The 21,701-nt window shown below is 52.7% G+C and overlaps 1 protein-coding gene across 4 annotated transcripts; it reads right to left on the bottom strand.

The window, feature by feature from the left end:
* Positions 1 to 1,187: 1,187 nt before the first annotated feature.
* On the bottom strand, positions 1,188 to 20,158 carry Slco4a1 (solute carrier organic anion transporter family member 4A1). 4 transcript variants are annotated; one of them, XM_085831667.1, is made up of 13 exons: positions 20,083 to 20,132; positions 15,157 to 15,216; positions 11,242 to 12,129; positions 10,385 to 10,475; positions 8,895 to 9,016; positions 8,395 to 8,506; positions 4,765 to 4,919; positions 3,770 to 3,965; positions 3,447 to 3,612; positions 3,184 to 3,356; positions 2,850 to 2,914; positions 2,353 to 2,501; positions 1,188 to 1,917 (listed from the first exon to the last, which is right to left on the bottom strand). In XM_085831667.1, exons 3-13 carry the CDS (start codon positions 12,041 to 12,043, stop codon positions 1,777 to 1,779), a joined length of 2,172 nt encoding a protein of 723 aa, XP_085687793.1. In that variant the 5' UTR covers positions 12,044 to 12,129; positions 15,157 to 15,216; positions 20,083 to 20,132; the 3' UTR covers positions 1,188 to 1,776. The 4 variants fall into 4 exon arrangements, with proteins under 4 accessions (XP_085687793.1, XP_085687790.1, XP_085687794.1 ...); XM_085831664.1 differs by lacking the exon at positions 15,157 to 15,216 and having other exon boundaries at positions 20,083 to 20,158; XM_085831668.1 differs by lacking the exons at positions 15,157 to 15,216; positions 20,083 to 20,132 and adding an exon at positions 19,392 to 19,721.
* Between the last annotated feature and the right edge of the window lie 1,543 nt (positions 20,159 to 21,701).

Raw genomic sequence — 21,701 nt, forward strand, 5'->3', positions numbered from 1 at the left:
CCATGCTCCTGCCTTGATGATAATGGACTGAACCTCTGAACCTGTCAGACAGCCCCAATTAAATGTACTTTATAAGACTTGCCTTGGTCATGGGATCTGTTCACAGCCATAATCCCCTAAGACACCTTGTGTTCTCCTGAAGGGCCCATCACTTCTCCAGACAGAAACTCTGCGACAGCCCGAGCTCTGGCCCTTAGGTGCTGTGACCTGCATTGTCTACTTGTGATAAGAGGTACGATGGTCTTGGTCACAGCGGAGGGTGACGCTCACGGGCTGGGGTGGGGGTGTGGGAACAGCTTAGTAGAGAAGGTGCCTGCAGTGAAGATATGAAGACATGAGGTCAATCCCCAGCCAGCACTGGTGTGAAAAGCCAGCCGTGACAGCACACACTCACAATCCTTGTGCTAGGGAAAGAAGCGAGGTAGACCCCTAGGGCAGACAGCCTAGTCTACTTGGTAAGTTTTTGGCCAGTGAGAGACCTTGTCTCGAAAAACAAGGTGGATGGGGCTTGGGGAATGATATGGAGGTTGTCCTCTGACCTCTATATGCATGAATTTATACACACACCTCCTATTAACCCCCTCAACACACAGGCTTGTGAGATCCCAAACATAGCACATTGGCATTTTCTCAGCAGAGGTGAGGGACTTGGCTATGAGGTGGGACAGAGAGAGGCCCTGCATCCTTCATTTCTCTGGAGTTGAGTTGCCAGCAGAGGAGGCCATCTCTATGTGCCTGTGCGCCTGTGCACCTGTGTGCCTGAGTGTGTGCAAGTCTCTCAATTCTATACTTACACCCTCACGCCGCATACACTTGCATCTGCACAGTATACATATGGTCACATACACAGCTTATACCTTACCGAAAGAAGTGTCTGGCTACCCTGTCCCCAGCCTCAAGGTTTGCTGATAGGGTCTGAGCCATTCAGAAAGTAGGGGAGGTTTAGAGGTCTGGTTAAAGCCTGTCTACTTGGGGCCAGTGAGTAGGAGCCTGCACTATTGTTGTCTTGCTTCTGGTCACAAAGGCAGTGGGGATGCCCACCCCAAGTCCCAGGAGTGTTGTGACTCCAGCCAATACCTGAGATACCCTATTGCCATGGAAACCTATACCAAATGTGGGCAGACAGACCTGCCAAATCAGACGCTTAGACATAAAACATCACACAAGGATCATTGGTTTAAATATTAAAATATATTATGTACATACTCTAACCAAAAACATAGAAACACACTGTCCACACAAGCTGCGTGGCACCTCAGATGGGATCAAATCCTCAATGCAGTTTGCTTGGACATGAGTCACATGATCAAGTACAAAACTGATTCCATAAACACCATTCAGTGCAAAATATACATCTGGACATAACAATTCAAGTCGCTGCCCCACATGGAGGCCACCGGGCTTCCAGGACAGGCAGTAAGCAGATTCAAGCAAAATACCCAATAGCTGGCTCCACAGGATCATGCCCAGGGCACTGCTGCCCTGCTGGGGCTTCTCAGTAGACACAGGAAATCAAGACCAGGTGATGGTCTATGAAATGTAGTGACCCCCTTTCAGACTCCAGGGCTTGGGGAACATGTCTGGTTCATATGTGACCCCTATGACACACATGACTTCCTCCTTAATGCCTCAGAGGCTGCTCAGTCACAGTGTGGGGCAGTGCAAGACCCCAGAACACAGTGTGAAGTTTTGCAAGGTCCTCAGTGTTACCGCCCTGTGGGGGTGGGTCAGGGTTTCCAGGAAGAGTCCTCAGAAAATGTGGAGAGGCCAGCGCTGTCACACGTTGCTCTGGAGCTGTTCTGTGGGACTGTCGGAGGCCGAGGACTGGCTGGGCAGGGAGGCCTCTAGGCCATCTGAGGACACGGAAGGGGACTTGTAGAGAAAGTAGGCGGCGACGAAGAAGAGGAAGCCCAACACCTGGGGAGACAGGAGGAGACGTTGGTCCTTGCCAGCTGTGAGTGCCAGTGTAATACTCTGCCTTACTCTTTCTGGAACAAAGGCACGCCTTTCTGAATGATTAGTCCCGCATGAGACACCAGTGCTTCACTTAAAGAATGAGAACCACCTTTGGTTAAAAGTAGGGGCCAAGGCAAGGTGGAAAAACCTGGTACGGACTAGACAGGGTCCCCTAAAAGGCATGTACCACCCTTGTCCTTAGAAACCGCTAACAACATAGTCTCTGTAGGGATGAGGCAGGACCTCAAGAGGAAGTCTCCTGGATTCTGGGTGGCCCTAACCCCGTGGCCGAGCCTTTATATAAGGCAAGGTAGGAGCATGGTGGGGAGACGGGAGGTGGGGGGTGGGGGGAGGCAGTGGCAGAGGTGGAGGCAGACGCCAGAGGAGCCATCTCACCTTGAAAGTGAGCCCTGCGATGAGCATGTACCGGCTCATGGCTTCATTCTCATACACGAAGCAGGAGCCCTGATGACCACACTGGTCTTGCCACAGCAGGCAGGCCTTGTCAATCACCCAGCCAAAGGCAATGGGCCCCGGAATACTGCCTGCCAAAGGAGAGAGTTCACTTAATATCCTAGTGGATGAAGAAAGGATAGGTCATCGGGGAAGACCCTTGCAAGGCCACTTTGTCCATTTGTGTTCCCAGGGGCAAAGGGGAGACTTAACTCCCTTTTTGCAGAACTGGCATTGGGCAGGCGCACCATGGTTTCTCAGGAGGGCCTTTTTATGTTGAGGCAAAGAAACCTACAGGGTATATAGAAGGACAATGTGTCCCTCTAGTGGGCAGTTAGGGAAAAAGCCCCTTCTCAGTGTGGCCCATAGCCTCATGCTTGGTTCCTTATGCCTGAAGGCACTGCACAACTGTACACGGCTTCCTCACCCCCACGCAGTACCTAGTGTTCTTACGACGATCCACTGGATCCCCAGGGCAAAGGACCTTTGCCGATCACTGACACACCTGCAATAAAAATTGCGATATCAGAGCCCATGGAAGCTTGGCTGTGCACCTCATACCCCATACACTAGCAAGAGTCCTGGGCAAGTTCAAGGCCACATCACCACCTCCCTAGGTGCCAAGCACCTCTTTGGGGACCAGAGACAGTCAACTCCGATGCCACTAGAATGAGGCCCATTTCCAGGGCCTGCAGCTACCCGAGGGCCCATCAGCATCTGTAGAGCGCCACCTGCTGGTACTGCAAAAGAAAATGCGGTGAGAGAGCTTCTTACCGTAGAGTAGCAGTTAGCGCTGGAATGCTGCTGAGGAATGTAAAGATAATTACAACGAACACGAGAACCAGAAGGAAGGGCTTGCTCTGACAGGTGGAAGTGCATTTCCCTGCGGTAGCATTGCCCCAGCCAGAGGAAGCCTTCTCAATGATACAGCTACAGCCTCGGTATACCTGGGGAGCCCAACAACAGTGCTGATCACACAAAGGCAGAAGTTTCCGGGTCCCGGCCAGAAAGGGGGATGTGGGCGTGGCCACACTCACCTTCTGGCCACCCAGGTCTGTCTCGGCATTGGCAGGGCAGCCTGCGTAGCAGGGAGAGTAGTACATGGTGCCATCTGAGCCACACAGGGGACTGTAGTGCTTTGGCTGGCAACAGTAGATGGCGTTGCAAGCTGCCTTTAGGTCCAGCTGTCCTTTAGGCAGGAGGCTACAGAAACAGCATCAGACGGTATGTTAGCAGGTGTTCAGGCATCCTGGTATGCGTCCCTACCCATATGTTACAGTGACCTTCACCCCCTCCCCAACGGTGCCAGTCCTCCTCAGGAACGCAGGGCCCCCACGTGTAGGGCCTCTACCAGGCTCACCTCCCAACGTAGCCGGTGGTCACACCTGCCATGTGCACGTTGGGGCAGTGCATGAGGAAGACAAAGAAGGCTAGTAGGCTGGTCAAGGTGCAGAACAGACAGAACCTGATGATCCCAGAGCCACGGAGCTTGAACTTGTTTACCAGGAAGCCACCTAGGAGTGTACCGCCACCGCCTGCTGGCACCACCAGGTATCCTGAGGAAGGAACTCACTTAGTGAGGGGCCAAAAAAAAAAAAAAACCCTGATCCTGTCATTTCTGCTGCATTAGTGCAGACACTGAGGGATGGAAAGAATAATCCCTGCCCATCCGTGCTCAGGGATAGCTGTAGAAGTAGGGTGGGTTCTCTCTGTGCAGTGGACCTGGAAGCCCAGAGCCCAGTGAAAAAGGCATGTGGTGGGTGTACATGGGGTGAGGGTGTCAGCATAGGAAAGTGCAAAGAATAGAAGGGAGCCATCAGGTGTGGGCATCTGGGCCAGATAAGGATGTGTCTGGGGAGAGTGGAGTCACCAATATCATACCCTCTCACTACCCAGACAAGACCTGCAAGGTGGGCTGCATCTGATGGCTTCTATCCATACTGGTCAGTGCCCTAGGCTGAGCTCAGCACTGACCACTGAGGGCATGGGGGCATCTCCAATCAGAGGTGTGATCAGCAAGGATGTACCCTGCCCTCAACTTAGGGAAGCCATGATCTGTAGAGTAAGGACTCTAGATGGTCCCTGCAAGCCAGCCTGCCAGAGAGCTCTGTCAGTCAGGTACAGGGACTCAAACTTAGATCCCTAAGACTCTGGGGCACCAACTGCATGGCCCATGGGGACAGCCTGGCCCAGACCCTTTCTGTAAGGAGTGGTAGGTAAAGTGGCTTGCATGCAGGAGTTGGCCTTCCCTTCCATCTTGGAGCACTGTCCACTTGGAGTTTGAAGGCTGAGGTTAGTACTTGCAGGAGCTCCACCTGTCCCTGAAGAGCGCTCCAATGCTCAGGGTCTCCTTACCGAACAGGGTGGCAGCCTCGGAGGCACTCAAGCTGAACTGGGCCTCGAAGAACTTGGGACCGAATGTGGACATGCCAGCAATGAGTGTGGCTTCAGTGGCCCCTGCCAGGCAGAGCAGGATGAACGTGGGGTTTCTTAGAAGGAGCCAGATGGAGCTGGGGGAAAGGGAAGAGAGACCAGAAAAAGGGAGAGGGTCAGCATGCGCCAGACTTTGCATGCAAGGAACCTGCCGTTTGAGGCCACCCACACAGGAAAGGCACTGGGTTTGAGAGGGCAGTGAAGTGGTACCCACATCTATCCCAGAGACACCTGGAGTGGGTGAGAAGCTGGGCTTGGCAGGTAGCGAATTAATGGCCCCACTGTAAGCCTTTGGTATCCCTGTCCACAAAGCTATTAAAACCAATTACACAGACTATGTCACTGCTGTGGCTGATTTCCAGTTTCAGTGTGCGCACATGGATAGGCCATGAATGGATGAAGATAGTAATCGCATCTGGAAGGCACCGGGATGGGACAAAATAACAGAAGTGTCTGAGTAAGGGGTAGAGAGACGGTGGCCACCAAGTTCAGGGCTGGACAGGATTAGAAGGGGTGCTACTAAGGGATTGAGGGTGGGGGTGTCACCCAGGAGCTAGGCCATCAAAAAATGGGGTCTCTAGGAGGTAGGACTCACCAAGGGGCTGAGGTCTCTAATGGGATGGGGCTCACCAAAAGATGGGCCACCAAGGGGCAGGGGTCACCAAGGGGTAAGAGGTCAAAGGTATAGGGACCTAGACTGGGTAGGAGTCACCAAGAGAGGTACAGGTTGCCAAGCACAAGCTATAGAAAGAAGAGGCAGGCATCTTCTGGGTTTGGAAACAGGGGCCACCTTCAAGGAGTTCTGAGTCGGTCTGGCTTGCTCCCTTTCTCTTGGACTGTACTTAGGGGATGGTGGCTATAGGAGTGGTAATAGGCTTGGTGGTCAGATATAGTCTGTTAATCCCACAGTGACTCTGGCCTGGAGTCCTAAGAATCCAAGGCCCCAGCACTGTCAGTGCTGGGTTCCCTCGTGCGGCTCTTTCCCTCCATTTGCCACCCTGTCTGGAATGCCAAAGACATCAGCTACACGGTGAGGTGGTGACTGAAGTGCCTTCCGCAAGGCAGAGTGACCAGGTTGTGACAGCACACCCATCCGAGAGGCGGGCGATTCTGAAGGCTCCACCTCCTGCTGGCTGGGAGTCGGGCTCCAGCTTCCCTGCTGGCTGGGAGTCAGGCTCCAGCTTCCCTGCTGGCTGGGAGTCGGGCTCCAGCTTCCCTGCTGGCTGGGAGTCGGGCTCCAGCTTCCCTGGGGTGAGTGAGGACTGTGTGCCAACTGTGAGGCTGATCATGAGCTACCAGGCTGACTGTGGGGCTGACCATGAGCTATTAGAGCTCTTGGGAGCAGAGCCTGAACTTAGTCCTTCTTGGACAGCTGCCACCTTAAGCCTGGAGGTCACAGAGGATCATTGTCCCCTACGGTCATCTATCCCAGTCACAGGTCACACGGGGCCAGGGCGTTCGTCCCTTGAAGTCAGCTCATGGTGCAGTAACTATGCTGGCTTCTACACACTAAAGCGTTTCCAGAAGCCTAGGAGGAGAATCGGGTCTTAGGGGTGGGTGTGTCGAGGCTTATGGTGCCTGCTCCTGCCTCCTGTGAGTGGCCACTACACATCCTTACCCCCATAAGACTCATTCTCTTCACCAAATCTAAGATCTAGGGCACGATAGTTCTGAGTACCAGTGGAGGCAGCAGCACACAGCTCCACACTCCAGCTCTGCATAGGGAGGATGTGGGCCAAAATATACCATGCTCTGAAGAGAAGCCGGAATTAGTCAGAGCCCCACCATCAGCAGGGTCCATGACAGCGTGCAGACTGGCAAGAACCTACCGCTTCCTAGACAATGAACCAGGGTCACTGAGCGGTCAGACCAGTCCCAGTGAGAGACACACAGGATCCCTTCTGAGGTAGGGTACACTCAATTCTTTTAAATTTTACTTCTTGTCTTGAGGGTTGAAAAGTCTTTCTAGTCAATTGTGTTCTGACTGTGGAAAGTGGGTGTGGAGGAACCCTGACCCCAACAGGGACCTCCAGGCTCAGGATGCTGGCCTGTCAGAGCTCCTCCCCTGCTGGTTCTGTGGCTATGTCTGGCACGGGATAACCATGTACAGGCTGGTACATTCCCAAGGGATTGCCTAGGCTTGCTTAGCTTCAGGCTGTGGTGGTTGAGGACAAGGGAAACTTTGCCGTGTGGACACGTTTCACATGTTACCTAACTCCACTGAAGGCTGAGATTCTTGAGTTTGCACTGAGAACTGTCATGACCTTCGTGATCTTAAGGAAGGAACGCATTTGTGGGCTTGTTCAGTGCCAGCGCCTAGCTTCAGACACTAACGCTGGGCATGGACCTCTTACTGTATAAAGCACAGTAGGAGGCCCAGGCTTCCCAGCTGGGCAAAGCCCGTACCATGCAATGCTGCCCCAAATGGTTTAACAGCAGACAGCTCTGTTGTTGGGGTGAGGAGAGACCAACTATAAGACAAACTTTTGGACCATGGCTTGTAGGCCCTCAGCCAATTCAGTCATGCCTGGGGCTCAGCCCTCTGAGGTAGGCTGTCCTGGGTGAGCTGAACAGTAATGAAATACAAAGCCTGTGAGAACTTGCATCTCCATGTTCACCAGCCTAGCTTTATTCTGGGCTCTCTGGGGGCTACCCTTCCTTCTCTGTGTTAAGGACAGACTGTGGAACTCAGCCCCACCCACAAGAGCCTTCCCAAGTGGTCAGTTAGTTGCCGCCATTCATAAGATCAGGCCAAGCCTCACCTAGGTCTTTTGAAATGTCAGTTGTGTAAGGAAGAGACAGTAGGTAGATACCAGGAACTCCCAGAATCTACACTGTCCCCCAAGACCCCACTAGCTCAGAGACTGTTTCTTGATCTGTAAGGATAGCAGAGCTCAGACAGACACACAGAAAAGAGGTGATGGAGTGAAAACATTAAGCATGGAAAAAGACTACCGCAGGGCAGAGGGGGGACGAAGGTCAGTGGGAGAGCCAAGAGCTGGAAGAGGCCTCTGCAACTGTGGTTCTCTGTCCTGTGGGGGAGGAGTCCAGAATCGCATCTCCTTGGAGCTTCTAATAGCAAGATACCCAAGAAAGGACAATGGTGGTCTATACTGCCTGAGGGGCTCTCTGAGGAGGGCCTCAAGACCTGTAGGTACACAGGAAGGCATACCACTGGGAAGACATCTGCTCTATGGGGCTTCACACAGTGGTTCTGGTCTCAACCAGGCCCGTGCCTTCAGCCAAGAGCTTCAGCTGCCCATGTCTCACAGTGCTTGGTAGGTCAAGAAGAGGGTTAAAGGGCTGTGGATGGTATGGAGAGTGCACTGGTCGCATGCATACACATACCACACACATACAACACAACACACAGCACACAATACAACACACAACATATAGACACAACACATACACAAGAAAACACACATAATACAACACACACCATAAGAGACACATCACATACATAACTCACAACACCCACATAAACACAACACACAAACACAATACACATACAACACAACACACACACACAATACAATACACACTCCTTACAGGGGCAGGTCTCTGACAGTCTTGCCAAAAGCTGGATTGCTCACTGCTCCGCGGCTGTGGTCTTTCAGCTGCTGTGTTTCAGCTGCTCTCATAACAACATAGCGCTGGGAGCCTGGAGGGACAGAATCAGTAGACAGCTAAGGCTTCCAGAGGATGTCACCATGGAGGTTGCCCTGACCCCAACTCCTTCACTCTTCAGGACCTGGGGACAATGTATGCAGACGCTCATGCGGTATTACAGTCTAAGGCCTGAGGGTGTGGCCAGAAAAGGTGGAGTTGTCATGTGACAGAACTGCAGACGTAAGAGCAAGGCCCATGTGGATCCAGTAGGCATGGAGGTGGAGGGGTCATTTCAGGTAGAGACACAGAAGGGGATAGCAGGCTGCTTGATCAAAGCCTCCACGCCTCATTAGTTGAAAGGACAGGGAGAAGGGAACATGACAGGGAAGGGTATCTTCTGCCTCTTGGATAGGACCTCTGTGCCAGGGCCAGGAACCCACCTGGTAGCTGCCGGGGATAGCCAAGGATGGGGATGGCGATGAGGAATGCAGCAATCCCGGTTCCCAAGAAGCCGATCCACCAGGCACCAACCCACAGTGGGCTGTCAGTGGTCAGCTCTGTCCTGTTGGAAGAAGCAATGGTCCTCGGATTACTGATCAGTACCCCTGTGTCTTTTCCAGTACCTGTATGGGTTAGCCTGCTTATTCCTCTAGGACCTCTTCACAGAGGGCAACAGAGATTCTTGGGGTCACAACCCTATGCTCACTTCTTCTTCAGACTGGAGAAGCCTTCTAATGTGGCCATTCCCTGAGAGAGCAGCTCCTCACTCAGACCCTGACTGCCAGACACTGGGAAGCTGCAACTGGGCCTCAGACTGAGACCTTGGGGGCAAGGCCCATTGGGGACAGGAGCTTCAAGTAACAGCTGGTATCCCTCCCCACACCAGCTGTCATCCTTAGGGCCACAGAGCTCAGGGGACAGAAGGCTCAGCTGGAGTTCACTGAGCTACTCACACAGGGACCATTAGGCGTCCGACTGCCATCTGCACGGGAGAGAGGGGGCTCTCAGAACAGGAGAAGTCATGGGAAGGTAGCGACTGGCCAATAGAATTTCATACTTGGGAAGAAGAGGGTGCGGAGGGAGCAAAGGATGGGGGATGGTGGGATGGCGGGACAAGGGTCAGGAAGAAGAATGGAGGAAGGACTTTAGGCGGCAATGCAGGAGAGTAGAGCTTGTACACCCTCTGTTCTGAAACAGTAGGAAGCTGCCCCAGGGCCTAGATCATGCTCCCACCCATGTGCATATTAACTCAGAACCCAGAGCCCAAGGACCACAACACATCCAGATGCAAAGACAGGAGCCTTGACCTACCTCAGGCTCTGCATAGAACACGCACCCTTGACCCCATAGTATCAACCCAGGGCTAGAGGCGGCAAGTGAGAGGGCAGAGCGCTAGAAACCTCGCCGGCGCCATCTGCAGAGAGAGTCCTAAGGTGGAGTGGTGCCCCAAACCCAGCACAGCCACCAGGAAAACTCAAATGAGAGCTACCCTTCCATGGAAGGACATGGTAGGGCAAAGCCACCGCACAGCCTTGCTGGGCAATACCCAGCAAAGGCCACCCCAGCTCTGTCTCCTCCCATCCCTCCTACTCCCTGCTCTCCTAATTACATTTACAAAGATTAGTACCACACACTAAAGATACAGATGTGTTGCCTGTCGCTTCAAGAGGAGAGCTTTGAAGACACACGGCCAGGGCTTCAGAATCACGTGATCTTGAATCACACCCCTCCCCCCATCTCAAGCCTTACTCTGGGTCTGCCCTGGAAGCCACTCACAGACCCCAAGTCTCTCTGCATACCCCCAGTCCTGTATCCAAGACTAGCCCAGATTTTCCTTGCTCTATCTTCATGCTGTATATCTGAACTATTCTTTGGGGCCCACAGCATCCCAGGTACTGAGGCAGGCAGGTGGGGACGTCAAATTACTTACCGTTGGCCCACTTCTGTGTAAATGTTTAGCATGGCTCCTCCAATCAGGTAGCCTGCTGCAGGTCCAAGGATGGCTGCCGTGTAGAAGATGGCTAGAAAAGCAAAAATAGTGTGCAGCCGTCACAGGCCACTCACTCAGTGGGGCCCTCCTCCTAAGAGATACCTCCACCATGTTCTTGTACCTGTAGCCCCATAGTAGACCACTGTAGACAAGTGTGCCTCTGTGTAGCCTGCAACTGGGACTGGCTCCCTACTGCCTGTCCTGAGGCAGGAGCCTGAGCTGAGAGGATATGGAATCTGAGGCCACCTGAGTAGACTTTGCACTCAGCTGCATGGCATGCAGTTGTCTCGAAGGTCATAGGCCACGATATGGAAGCCGTGAGCTGTTGTGTGGCTTTGCCTGGAAGTCAGCATTCCTAACTTTTATTTACTTCCCAGCTAGCAAGGCCAGGCTGGGTACACACAGAACACAGAAGGAGCCTGCCTCTATTCCCCCCACTTATCTTTGCGCAGGATTCTTTCCAAACTACAGAGAGGATGGTTGCCAGCTAACCCAGCTCTGCCCAAGGACTTGGAGCCCCTGAGCCACGTGAGTGGGCCCCACCTAGTATAGGGCTGTGCTGAGATCTCTGGTCTGAACCATTATGGGGCTCCTTAGGAAAGTTGACATCCACTCTCCTGTCTTTTGATAAAAAGCCCTGATGGTTGTAAGTGGTGGCTTAGGAACACTTGGATCATATGACTGAGGGAGGGACATAAGCTCACCTAGCCAGGCCCCAGAATGCATCACCTTCATTTCATGTCACCTCCTGATCTCTTCTGCCTACCCACCCTGACTCCTTGGCAAATCCCACTCACCGATATAGATGGGTGAGTAACTTGACTTGACGTTCTCATCCAGGTACGTGACGCCCAGTGTGTAGAGCGGTGTGGCGCCCACACCGTGCAGGAGCTGGCCCAGCATGAAGATCAGCCGGTAGTTGGACAGGCCTGAGGCACTGTCTTTACACTCCACGTGACTCTGATTAGTCAGGCACGTCCCAGTCCCCAGCCCCTCATCCATCTCTACCTCATAGCGGCCGGCAGTGAAATGGGGCAGTGCAAATACCAGGGAGCCGATTCCCAGGACCAGCACGCCCCAGCCCAGCCATCGCGGTTTGTGCCCATTGCCCCCAAAGTAGCTGACGAAGGTAAGACATAGGCAGGCAGCGATGTCATAGGAGCTGGCGATGAGCCCGCTCTGGTAGCTGTGCAGATCGAAGCGGCGTTCGATGGAGGTGATGACAGTATTGATGAAGCCGTTCACCGTCATGCCCTGAAGGAAGGAGGCTGCACACAGGAAGAAGAGGAAGCCCTTGGGGGTGTTGAAGACCTGCAGGCACTTGGGCGTGAAGGCTTGCCAGCCGCAGAGTGAGTTCTGTGGTCCCGAGGACACATACTGCACCTCACGGGCTGTCTGGCTACTCCGCTTCTCAACCTGGGGCTCAAACAGGGGTTGGCTGGAGGAGCCCAGGGTGCCATGGGCAGAGCGCAGGGAGGCTGGGGATGTTCTGCTGCTGGGTGGAGTGTCACACCCGCTGTCTGTGGCTGAGGATGTGCTAGTAAAGAGGTGCTTCGGGAGGGAGAGGAAATGTGTGTCCCCCATCGTGTGCTGGGGCATGTCCAGCCTCGTGGGGAAGGCTTTGGCAGCACAGCAGGCGAGGTGCAGTAGAGGCGGCGGAGAGACCTTCTTGTCACTGGATCTATCTGTGAACAGAGTTTCTCATTAGTAAACTTTTACCTGTTCCCCTATCTGCATGAACATTCAGTTCCCACTTTGTCACTGGGATCAGCCTTCCCAGAGCCAGAGTGGCTGTTGGCCCACCCCTCACACCTTGCTCCCAGCCACAGCCCTGCAGCTACTGGGTCACATATAGCCTGGTCCCAGGGACTGGATTCCAGCAGACTCTGAAGGTGTGGCCACACCTGAAGACACTGAAGTCAGAGTTACTGGATGGAACCACCAAGCACTGAACAGAGCTAAGACACGGAGGGGCTCATAGGCACCCTGGGTTCCCCTGACCCACACCCCATGTCCACGGCTTTGCCTTGCTTGCCTGGGCTGTCTTCCATTGTATGAGCAGAAGTGTATGGCCAGCTAGCAGTAATTCAGACCGGAACCACATGGCTGGTTCCAGAATCCATACAGTACAATACAGCCACCAGACATCTTCTGAAGGACCCGTGACCCACACCACCTACCCACTCTCTTCTTCCACTATGTAGGCCCTAGAGATTGAAGTCAGATAAGCAGAAATGGTGTCAAGTGCCTTCATGGGCTAAGCCACCTCCATCTTATTGTTTTAATCACAGGGTCTCTAACAAGACCTGGAGCTCAGTGATATCTAAGCAAGTCCTAGAGATCTTTGCTTGCCTGTTTCCCTTATTCTGAGATTACAGGCACGTATCCCCATGAGTGTCCTCTTACATAGAGAGTGGGGATCCAGCTCAGGTTCTCAAGCTCTTCCCTGCCTAAGTCATCTCCCTGCTCCCAAAGCAAGTGTGTCCTCCATCCCATGCTGGGGCATCTCCAGCCTCATGGGGAAGGCTTTGGCAGCACAGCAGGTGAGGTGCAGTAGAGGTGGCCGAGACATTTAGTCCACTTTCTCAAACTGCAGTGGAACAGGACAGAAGAGAGACAAAGAGGAACAGGGTAGGACCAGATAGAGGGGTGAGAATGGCCATACTGTAGTCCAGCCTTAGAACTTGGGGTTGAAGCTGACAGCAGACTCTTTGGGCACAGGGAAAATCAGAAGGAAAAGATTCAAGGTCGCCAGAGTGCTGTTTGCACTTTAAACGCGGGCTTGCCTCCACCCACTGTGCTCTCTCCTCCCTACCCCACGACAACTGCTAGGGACCACACAGGCAGATCGGGTATACTGCAACAGACCACAGTTTTGTGATCAGCACCAGACAGAAGGAAACAGGATTTTTTCCCCTGAAAACGAAAGCCACCACCTAAGAATTCTAGGTATGGGTGTCCCACAGCAACTTCACCCTGGTTTCACCCGGGCTAAGAACAATGACAAATATTTGAAACACACTGAATGAGCAATTTGAAATCCTACTGTAAATATTAGCCACGTGACTTTCTGATGTTTGCTATCTTTCCATGGTAGGGTGGCAAAGCTGATTAGGCCTGTGGCACATACTGGTAATACCAGCATGTGAGGACACTGAGATAGAAGGATTACAAGTTCAAGACCAATCTAAGCTGGAGAGTCTGACTCAAAAAAAAAAAAGGGGGGGGGCGTAAGGCTGTAGTGATGACTCAGCAGTTAAGGCAGTACCTCCCAGAGGATCGGAGTTCTGTTCCCAGCACCCGAAGGTGTCTTACAACTACCTATAACTTCAGCTCCAGGAGATCAAATGCCCTTTTCTGTCCTCTGTGGGCACCCACACATAGAAGGCATAGACTCCACTCAGCCACATAAATAAAACATAAATGTTTGAGAGCGACACCGTAGCTCAGCTGGTAAAAGTGTTCGCCTTGCAAGGAGTAATGCCTGAGTTCTGTGCCCTGGAACACATGGCTTTCTTGTTGTTGATTTTGTTTTTTTAAAGTTGGATTTCACGGTTCATGCTTACAATTCCAGCACTGAGGAGGTGGAGCCAGGCTTATTACTAACGCTCACTGGCAGGCCAGTTTTGTCTACTTGCCGAGTTAATAAGAGACCCTACCTCAAAAACAAAACAAAACAAAACAAAAAAAAACGGAGATGAGGTGGTGCTTGCAACAGCTGAGGGTATCCTCCGACTTTCACATCCATGCATAGCATGTGCACCAGCACACACGTGAGCAGTAACAGGAACATACGCCTCACCATCAACACCAATAAAACAACCTCATGACACGAAGAGCAATTTCTGGGTCTCTGTGCCCACAACCACAGCTGCCATTCTGGTTTCAGCAGGACTGTGCTGCTAAGGTATGGCCAGATCACTAGCTCTCAAGTTTCTTCCTAAGTTCTGGTAGGTTGGTTCTGGAATGGCTGCAGCAGACCCTAGTGTTAGACCATAGGTGCATTTGTCACATGTCACCATGTGCATGTCACTGAGGGGTTTCTGAATAAGACGCCATTGCCATTGAGTCTACAGGTACTACTGTCTGGAAGGCTTGGCTGCATGGAAGGGATACTGGCCTACCAGCTTACCGTCCTCAGGACCCTGGGACATTTCCACTTTCATAATCTCATGAGTCAGTTCCTGATAGTAAATCCCTGTAGATTTCTCATTGGTTTCCTTCTCTGAGGTCATCCTCTTCCTTTGACACTGATACTGCTCTGCCATAGTTGGGACCTCTGTTAGGCACCAGGGTTCAGGGACCCGCCCCCAGGATACAGAAATCATTACCTGGATCCCACAGCCACTACACCTGAGCAGTCCTTGAGAGGTCCTTGCCAGCCATGTGTGGCTGCTGTTCAGCACAATACAGGCTCCAGGGGGCAAAACACAAGGAGCTGGGACTAGCTCATCCACAGCTGACAAGGGGAGAGCCTTTCACAGGACATCCAATATCCTTGTGTGCATGACCAAATGGGGGCTGCTTGGATCTACTGGACACATATGCCCAACTGATTTGATTTATAGGAAGGCAGGTCCATTACTTTACTCACCTCAGCCCTGTACTCCTGACAGTATCCAAGGACAGAGACCTTTTTCCCACTGGGATTCCAGCCATGTGACTTACCCCTACCTTCACCACTAAACGGCTGTTTCATGGGGACTACTTACTGCCGTGGAGCCTGCCTGTGTGCCAGTCCCGGCTCCTGCATCTACGTCCACTTCTAGCAGCTGTGTAGTAGGGAAAACAAATATTTGAGACCAGGAGAAGTTGGCACCAGACTTGGAGGAGTTTTCTCAGTCCGAGCAGGTGGGGGAAACAGCAGGGTTATGGCTCTTTTACATAGCCAACCTTCCCTGTTCTGTGTCTCAGCCTACCAGGCAGGCTCCACCCAGACAGCCCAGCAGCCTTGCCCTGTGGGATTAGGCCAAGCTGATTAGCAGGGGATGATGAGCCCTGGGGCCTCTGGCAGCTGACAATGGCCACACCTGAGCACTGTGGGAAGGGCAGGCGTGTGCACAGGCGTGGGTAATGCATGTGAGTTATTTTAGGAGGTCATAGGTGACCAAGATTCCCTTACAAGTCCCCTGCACCGTCTTCAGGGCTGCAATTGCAGCCTTTAGTTGATGATGTCTTCTAGTTCTGGAAGAATCCATCCAGCTCTGGCTGCCTCCTCAGAGTCTCCCAGAAAGGTCAGTGGCCAGAGGCAGCTTGCTACCACCTAATCTGTGAGAAAAGGTCTCCGCATGGCTGCACTCTCTTCCTTGCTCCCTTATTTCCTTGTCCATCCATTTACTGAACTCCCAGCTGGAGCAGTCCCTAAGGCCTCAGCTCATACTGCAATTTGAAAGGAAGAATTTCAGAGTAGTCCTCTGCCCCAGAACTCTTGCTACCTGGATCTCTGCAGGATGTTCCCAGGACATTGTAAAATCCTAAAGGTGGGATGTCTAGTAGAATTCTGTCCTCGTTTGGAGACACTTTGAGGCCCAAATCCTATAACTTCCTCAGACTTTGAGCTTGCAAGCCACAGATTCATTTCTCTTCCCATCTCTCTTCTCCTCCCCACTTCCAACCCCAACACCTCTCAGCTTCAGCCAGAAAAAGGAGGCAAAAGAAATTGTTCTCTGCACCCAACTGCTCTGGGGTTACCGACAAACTAAGCCCACTTCTCTCCTGAAACCCCTACTGACATACACACTAGTCAGCAGCAAGCCCAGGACCTTAGGACTCTTCTCTGGCTCCTAATTTCTCCCAGGTACCCCTCTTACAGACAAGTGGAGTGTGTTCACTTCTTCAGGACGAGGTTCAGACAAGGGGCACGGTGTATCGGCCAGCCACCAAAGCACCTAGTGCAACCCAGTTTGCACACCGGGTAGCCATGCTCTGCTGAAAGTATAGGAAACCTGGGGCTTTGCTCAGGAGCTGCCACGGACTTGGGACCTGAATAAGGGACGCCAGGGCTGGCACCAGAAGGACGTGTCCCACACAGGTCTGCTGTCTCAGCCAGCCAGGCTTGCTCCTATCCTGTCTGGATCTGGAGATCTGGAGATCCAGGGACACAGAGAAGGTTCTGCCATGCACCATGCTTTGGAGGGGAATGGAAGCCTTGCTAGTCAAGGTGGATTTTAGAAGCAGAGGGGCAGGTAAGAGGCTGCCTCCAAGACAGGCAGGAGGCAGGTCACAGGCCTCTCTGACCTTCAGTTTCCCTCCTGCAGTGTGTCATGAGGTACTGGACTCAGCCCAGCTACCACTACATCTCATGGGAAACAGACCTGCAGTACTGGGTAACCTCAACCTCTGAAGCATGGCACTCCTGGACTTCAAGAAGGTCCCCATACCTCATTTGATGTCCCTCAGCTCATCTGATAGTTGGGGACAAAAGTAGCTTGCTTTGTCCCTGCTCATCGCTGACTGTTGGTGTGATGGTTCTTGCAACAGCTCTTCTACATTCTAGGGGACGGTGAAGGATTCTGGTGACAGACAACCTTCATGATTCTCAGGATCCTCTTAGGTTCAGAAGGAGGCAGCTCTAGCTAGATAAGAGACCTGCCTGGCATAGCCAAGGTGCAAAAATACCTACAGAGTGTTCTGGCCAGTGGGACCCCAGTAGGTATGGGTGGAGAGGACCATGCTCAGATAGTCCTAAGTGTTCTCTGTGGGGATCTGGAGATCCAGGGACACAGAGAAGGTTCTGCCATGCACCATGCTTTGGAGGGGAATGGAAGCCTTGCTAGTCAAGGTGGATTTTAGAAGTCTGAGGAGCAGTGTCTGAGGCAGGCCCCAAAGCTTGCAGGTTTAAAAGTTACAAGGCGAAGGCAAGGCCTGGACATATGGAAGGGGAGCTTGGTAGCTCTTGGGTGGAGGAGAAGAAATAGCATATTGGAGCTCCCTCAGATCCTGGAGTTATGGGTATGTTGTGCCAAGGGAAGCCCAGACAATGGCTGCAAGCCTCACCTTACCTACCCATGGTCCCTGGTTTCTAAGCCACGAACAAGCAGCTTTTTAAAAGGCCAGTAGTTTGAGAAAGCACCACCCTCATCTACAGAAATGCCCAGAATTCTAATTCGTTTGTTTGCTTTTGTATTCTCAAGATGGGGGTAGTGGTGGTGGTGTGTGTCTTGCTATGTAGCTCTAACTGTCCTGGAACTCACCATGTAGACCAGGCTGGCCTTGAACTCCCGGAGCTCTGACTGCCTCTGCCTTCTGAATGCTGGGATTAAAGGCATGCAGCACCACACCACACCAAATGCAAACAAGAATGAGGTCATGATAGCTCTCCATGATCCGGAAAAGGGTGCTGGGGAAAACCAGAGACCCTCACCTGAGAGCAGCAGGTTTGGAGGATGCACCCAGACCAGCTGCTGCCTCTGTGGTGACCCACAACAGGATACAACCCAGGCAGTGCGTGCTGGTACATTTCCTCCATCCCCACCAGCAAGGCTTCCAGGCTCTACTGGTCAGACTGAACCCTGGCCACCGGACACATGGGACACAATCCCTGAGGGCCTGTTCAGTTACTCCCAGTGGCTGAGAACTAGAGTTGTACCTCCCTGTCCCTCTTGTTCATCAAGACCACGCTAAGGTCAGAGTTTCCTCCAGAACAAGGTCTGTGGTGAGGTTCCAAGGATTAGCCCATGAGCTCTCTCAGTGACCATGGGGATCAGGAAGGGAGCACTCTGGGCTTCATGGAGCACTGAGTATAACTCAAGAGGAAGCAGGGGTGTCCAGGAGCACCAGAGTGGGCAGTGACCTTTCTATGTCTCAAATGCTCCATCCTGCAGTGAACCTTCTGGCTGTTCCACTTTAGGAGATCACAATGGTATGAATTCATAAAACACAACAGCACCCACCTGGGATGCAGGTTAAGTCAGAAGACCTCTGTAACAGAGAGAGGACTCACAACAACAGGCCCCAAATGTCAGTGAGCTGAGAAAATCTGAGTGTCTAGAAGCAAGGCATAGAGTCCAAACTGCTGCAAACCAGTTACTCGGTAGCTCTCCTGCTGGGCCCATTTACCAGGTCTTTATGCTGCTGGCCCTGGCCCTGGCCCTGCCCCTCTCTTCACCCAGTCACAAGCCTTTGTCTTGCATGCCTGGCCCCTCTGCAGTATTGGGGAAGGTTCTGGTTGGGACTTGTCCAGCATCTGCTTTGGGGACCACACCCAATGAGCTACAATTAGATCATCCAGGAAGAATTTATCCAGGTAGTACCTGTTGGTCTTTCCTAGTGGGCAGGCAAGGCAAGTCTTGCACCTCATCACAGCCAACAGGTAGGTACCTTTGGCCACCAGCGTAGTCCTGTCCTGGTAACTGCTGGTTCTCTGACCTGGCTTTCCTCTCTTCTTGAGGAGAGAATGGATGGCAAATGATACAAACCTCCAGCCTCCCCTGTGTCATTTCTAGGCAAGCCAAACATCCCGTGTCCCAGGCTACTCCTCTGTGCAAGGGGACTTTAAAATGCTGCCTGGGACTGCTCTTATCCAAAGCCCTCTCCAGCCAGCAAATGCCAGGCTCAGCAAACAGTGCCTGCTGTCCCCATTACCACAGCTAAGATTTATAAATAATTCGGCTAAACACCAGGTGTTCTCTCCCCTGCCGTCCACCTGCCCCAAGCTGCTTTAACAACAGCTGACTAGACAGCTACCTTGGTTTACTAAACTAAAAACAAAAAACAAAACAAAACAAACAAACAAAAAACAAAACAAAACAAAAAACCACTGCCCCGAAATTGGGATAGTTCCATCACAAATGGACAGTTTCAACACCTCGGGACAGAAACACCCCAAGGCCATGTCTGGGGGAAGCCAGCAATCCTCATCACGCTAAACTCAAGCCATTGCGCCTGGGGCCCCAAGCTATAAGGTGCGACTGTGTGTCTCTATCTCATTTTTCTTACAGATGCTCACCTCTCCTGTGAAGGAGGTACCCTGCCTTGGGTTCCCGGGTTTGGAGCTAAGCGTGCCAATCAGGCAGCAAAGCGACCTGAACTCTCGTTGGCGTACACCCGCGTTCGGGGGCGTCCGAGAGCTGCGTGAAGGTACCGGGCCTCAGGGACCCGGGCATCCGTGCTCCTCGTAGGGACAAAGCCCGCCACTCGTGAGCAACTTCCGTGCTCCACGTTTCCCTCGGTCTTAGCAACAACCACCACAGCCACTGGATCTGTCACTGAACAGACCCGCAGAGGCTCGCACCTGCGTATACTCGCAGACCTTTAACCTGGGCCGACAGCTCTAGCGGTCCCCCCTCACGCTTTCCTGCGCCCCAAGTCCACTCCCATCTTCCCTCTCGCTCTGGCGCAGCGGCTCTGTCTTCCCCCACCCCACTGCAGACTTGCAGCTTCCCTCATGTGCAATGAGAAGGGGTGAATTCTGCATCCGGCTCCCTTGAGCCCACTCTGTCCCGGAATTGGTTCCCCGGGATGTGTCTTCAGACAACGCACCCCGGGCGCCGCCGCGCTTTAGTCCAGCAAACACCTGCCGCGCTCCTAACGTCAGCAGGTCGGAGTCTGGCATGCCTAGGAGGCATCTAGTACGGAGCCAGACCCTGTCCCCATCCCGGTCCGAGACCTCAAAGCAGTCCAGATTCCAGAGCACTCACCTTCCCACGAACCCGGCCGCCGCGCTGCGCCCTGCACTCTGGCCTACGCGCGCAGCCCACTCCGGCTTCATTCATCGCCCAAGCCGCTCCCGCAGGGATGGGGGTAGTGGCCTCACCACCGCCACCAATAGCAGCGAGGCTCGGGCGGGCCGAGGCCGGAGGTGACAGTAGCGAGGGCGCGCCGGGGCGGGGCCGAGCGGAGGGGCCGAACTTGGGCGGGTCAGGGACAGCACAGAGAGCGGGACCTAGCTGGTGCTTTGCACGCGGTGATTTCTTTCTGCTGGGGGACACTCTGGAGGTTGCAGGCTAGGAAAATACGATTTGACTCAGGTCTCACTGCGTCGTAGATGCCACCTGCTCAGGAGTTCGCGCTCAAGCGTGGAACCGAGGCGTTGGAGGGCGCGAGTAGCGATCCCCTCAGGCGTGGGGTACAGCTCCAGCCCGGCAAAGGGAGCTCTCCACTCTCTGCTCAGGTCAACCAGTGCATGCTCCTTCCGTGAGTTCAGTGCAACGGGGCGCTGGGCCAAACCACACCCTCACCGGAGGAGCCCACAGGGTTCCAGTTCCGGGTCCTCTTGACCTGAGATGGAGAGAGAATATACCGGTCACCTTCAAACTGAGGCGTTCTCTGCTGTGCGACCTTGAACACATTTCTGAACCCCTCTGGGCCAGTTTTCGCATCTGTAAAACTAAGATAATTAGCCATATTAATAATTAGCCATAGAGTGTGATGGCTACTGCTTGTAAGCCTGTGAGTATTCGGGAGGCTGGGGCAGAAGAAGGCTCCCACTTTCATAGTTGTAGGCCAGCCTGGGCTACAAAAGAAACCCAGTCTCAGAAAATCAAGCAAACAACTTTTTTTTTTTTTTAATGATCCCAACACATCACTGAAGGAAGTGGAAAACAGTAGCTGGTCTGAATTTAGCCAAGTAACAGCCGACAGCCACTAGCCATTAACATCATACCACTGACAATCATATCAACAGCCTATGGCAGAAACTCTCCATAGATGTCTCCCTTTGGGGTGTATTACATTTAATTGAAAAGACATGTGAGCCAGGTGTGGCGATGTTCACCGATAATTCTATACATACATGGGGCTGATGCAGGAGAATCTTTAGTGGGAGAGCCACACTGGGCTACCTAATAAAATCCTGTCTGGATTTAAAAATAAAAACAAAACCAAGAACAAAAACAAACAAAACAAAGCAAAACAATAGAAACAAAATAAACTTCCCCCACTCTCCAAGGCATCCAGAGTTTATAATCTGGACAGGGGAAGTAAAGGCAGAAGGAATCGGAGTCTGTGATCAGCTTGGGCTACACAAAAGTAAAGTTAGTGTGGACCCTGCTGTCGGCTTATGAGGACATCACTAGTCACAGGGTGCCTGGGGACAGACCCTCCATGCAGCCTCGGGAGCTAAGGCAGGGCTCTTCCTTTATGTCTAGAGAAGGGACTGGCTGCTGAGCTTAGTTCTTCCAGCCTAACTTGTTATTTATCAGCATGTCTTCCCGGAGTGGGTGTGGTCGGAACCTACTCATGTTCTATCCTGGGAACCTCTGGTGATGACTTCAGGGTCCAGGGTCTACTTGTCAACATGTGAGTCTTGGCTCCAAAA

The sequence above is a fragment of the Mus caroli genome, unplaced genomic scaffold (genome assembly GCF_978045245.1).
Source record: "Mus caroli unplaced genomic scaffold, Mus_caroli_1 scaffold_2, whole genome shotgun sequence".
Taxonomy (NCBI): Eukaryota; Metazoa; Chordata; class Mammalia; order Rodentia; family Muridae; genus Mus; species Mus caroli.

Excerpts from the sequence above, each read along its gene's own strand:
- Slco4a1 (XM_085831664.1), bottom strand. The coding sequence starts at position 12,043 with ATGCCCCAGCACACGATGGGGGACACACATTTCCTCTCCCTCCCGAAG. Across the intron at positions 4,920-8,394 it reads ACTGTCAGAGACCTGCCCCT|CTCCATCTGGCTCCTTCTAA; the intron begins GTAAGGAGTGTG and ends CCTTTCCCCCAG. Across the intron at positions 3,357-3,446 it reads CAGACCTGGGTGGCCAGAAG|GTATACCGAGGCTGTAGCTG; the intron begins GTGAGTGTGGCC and ends TGGGCTCCCCAG.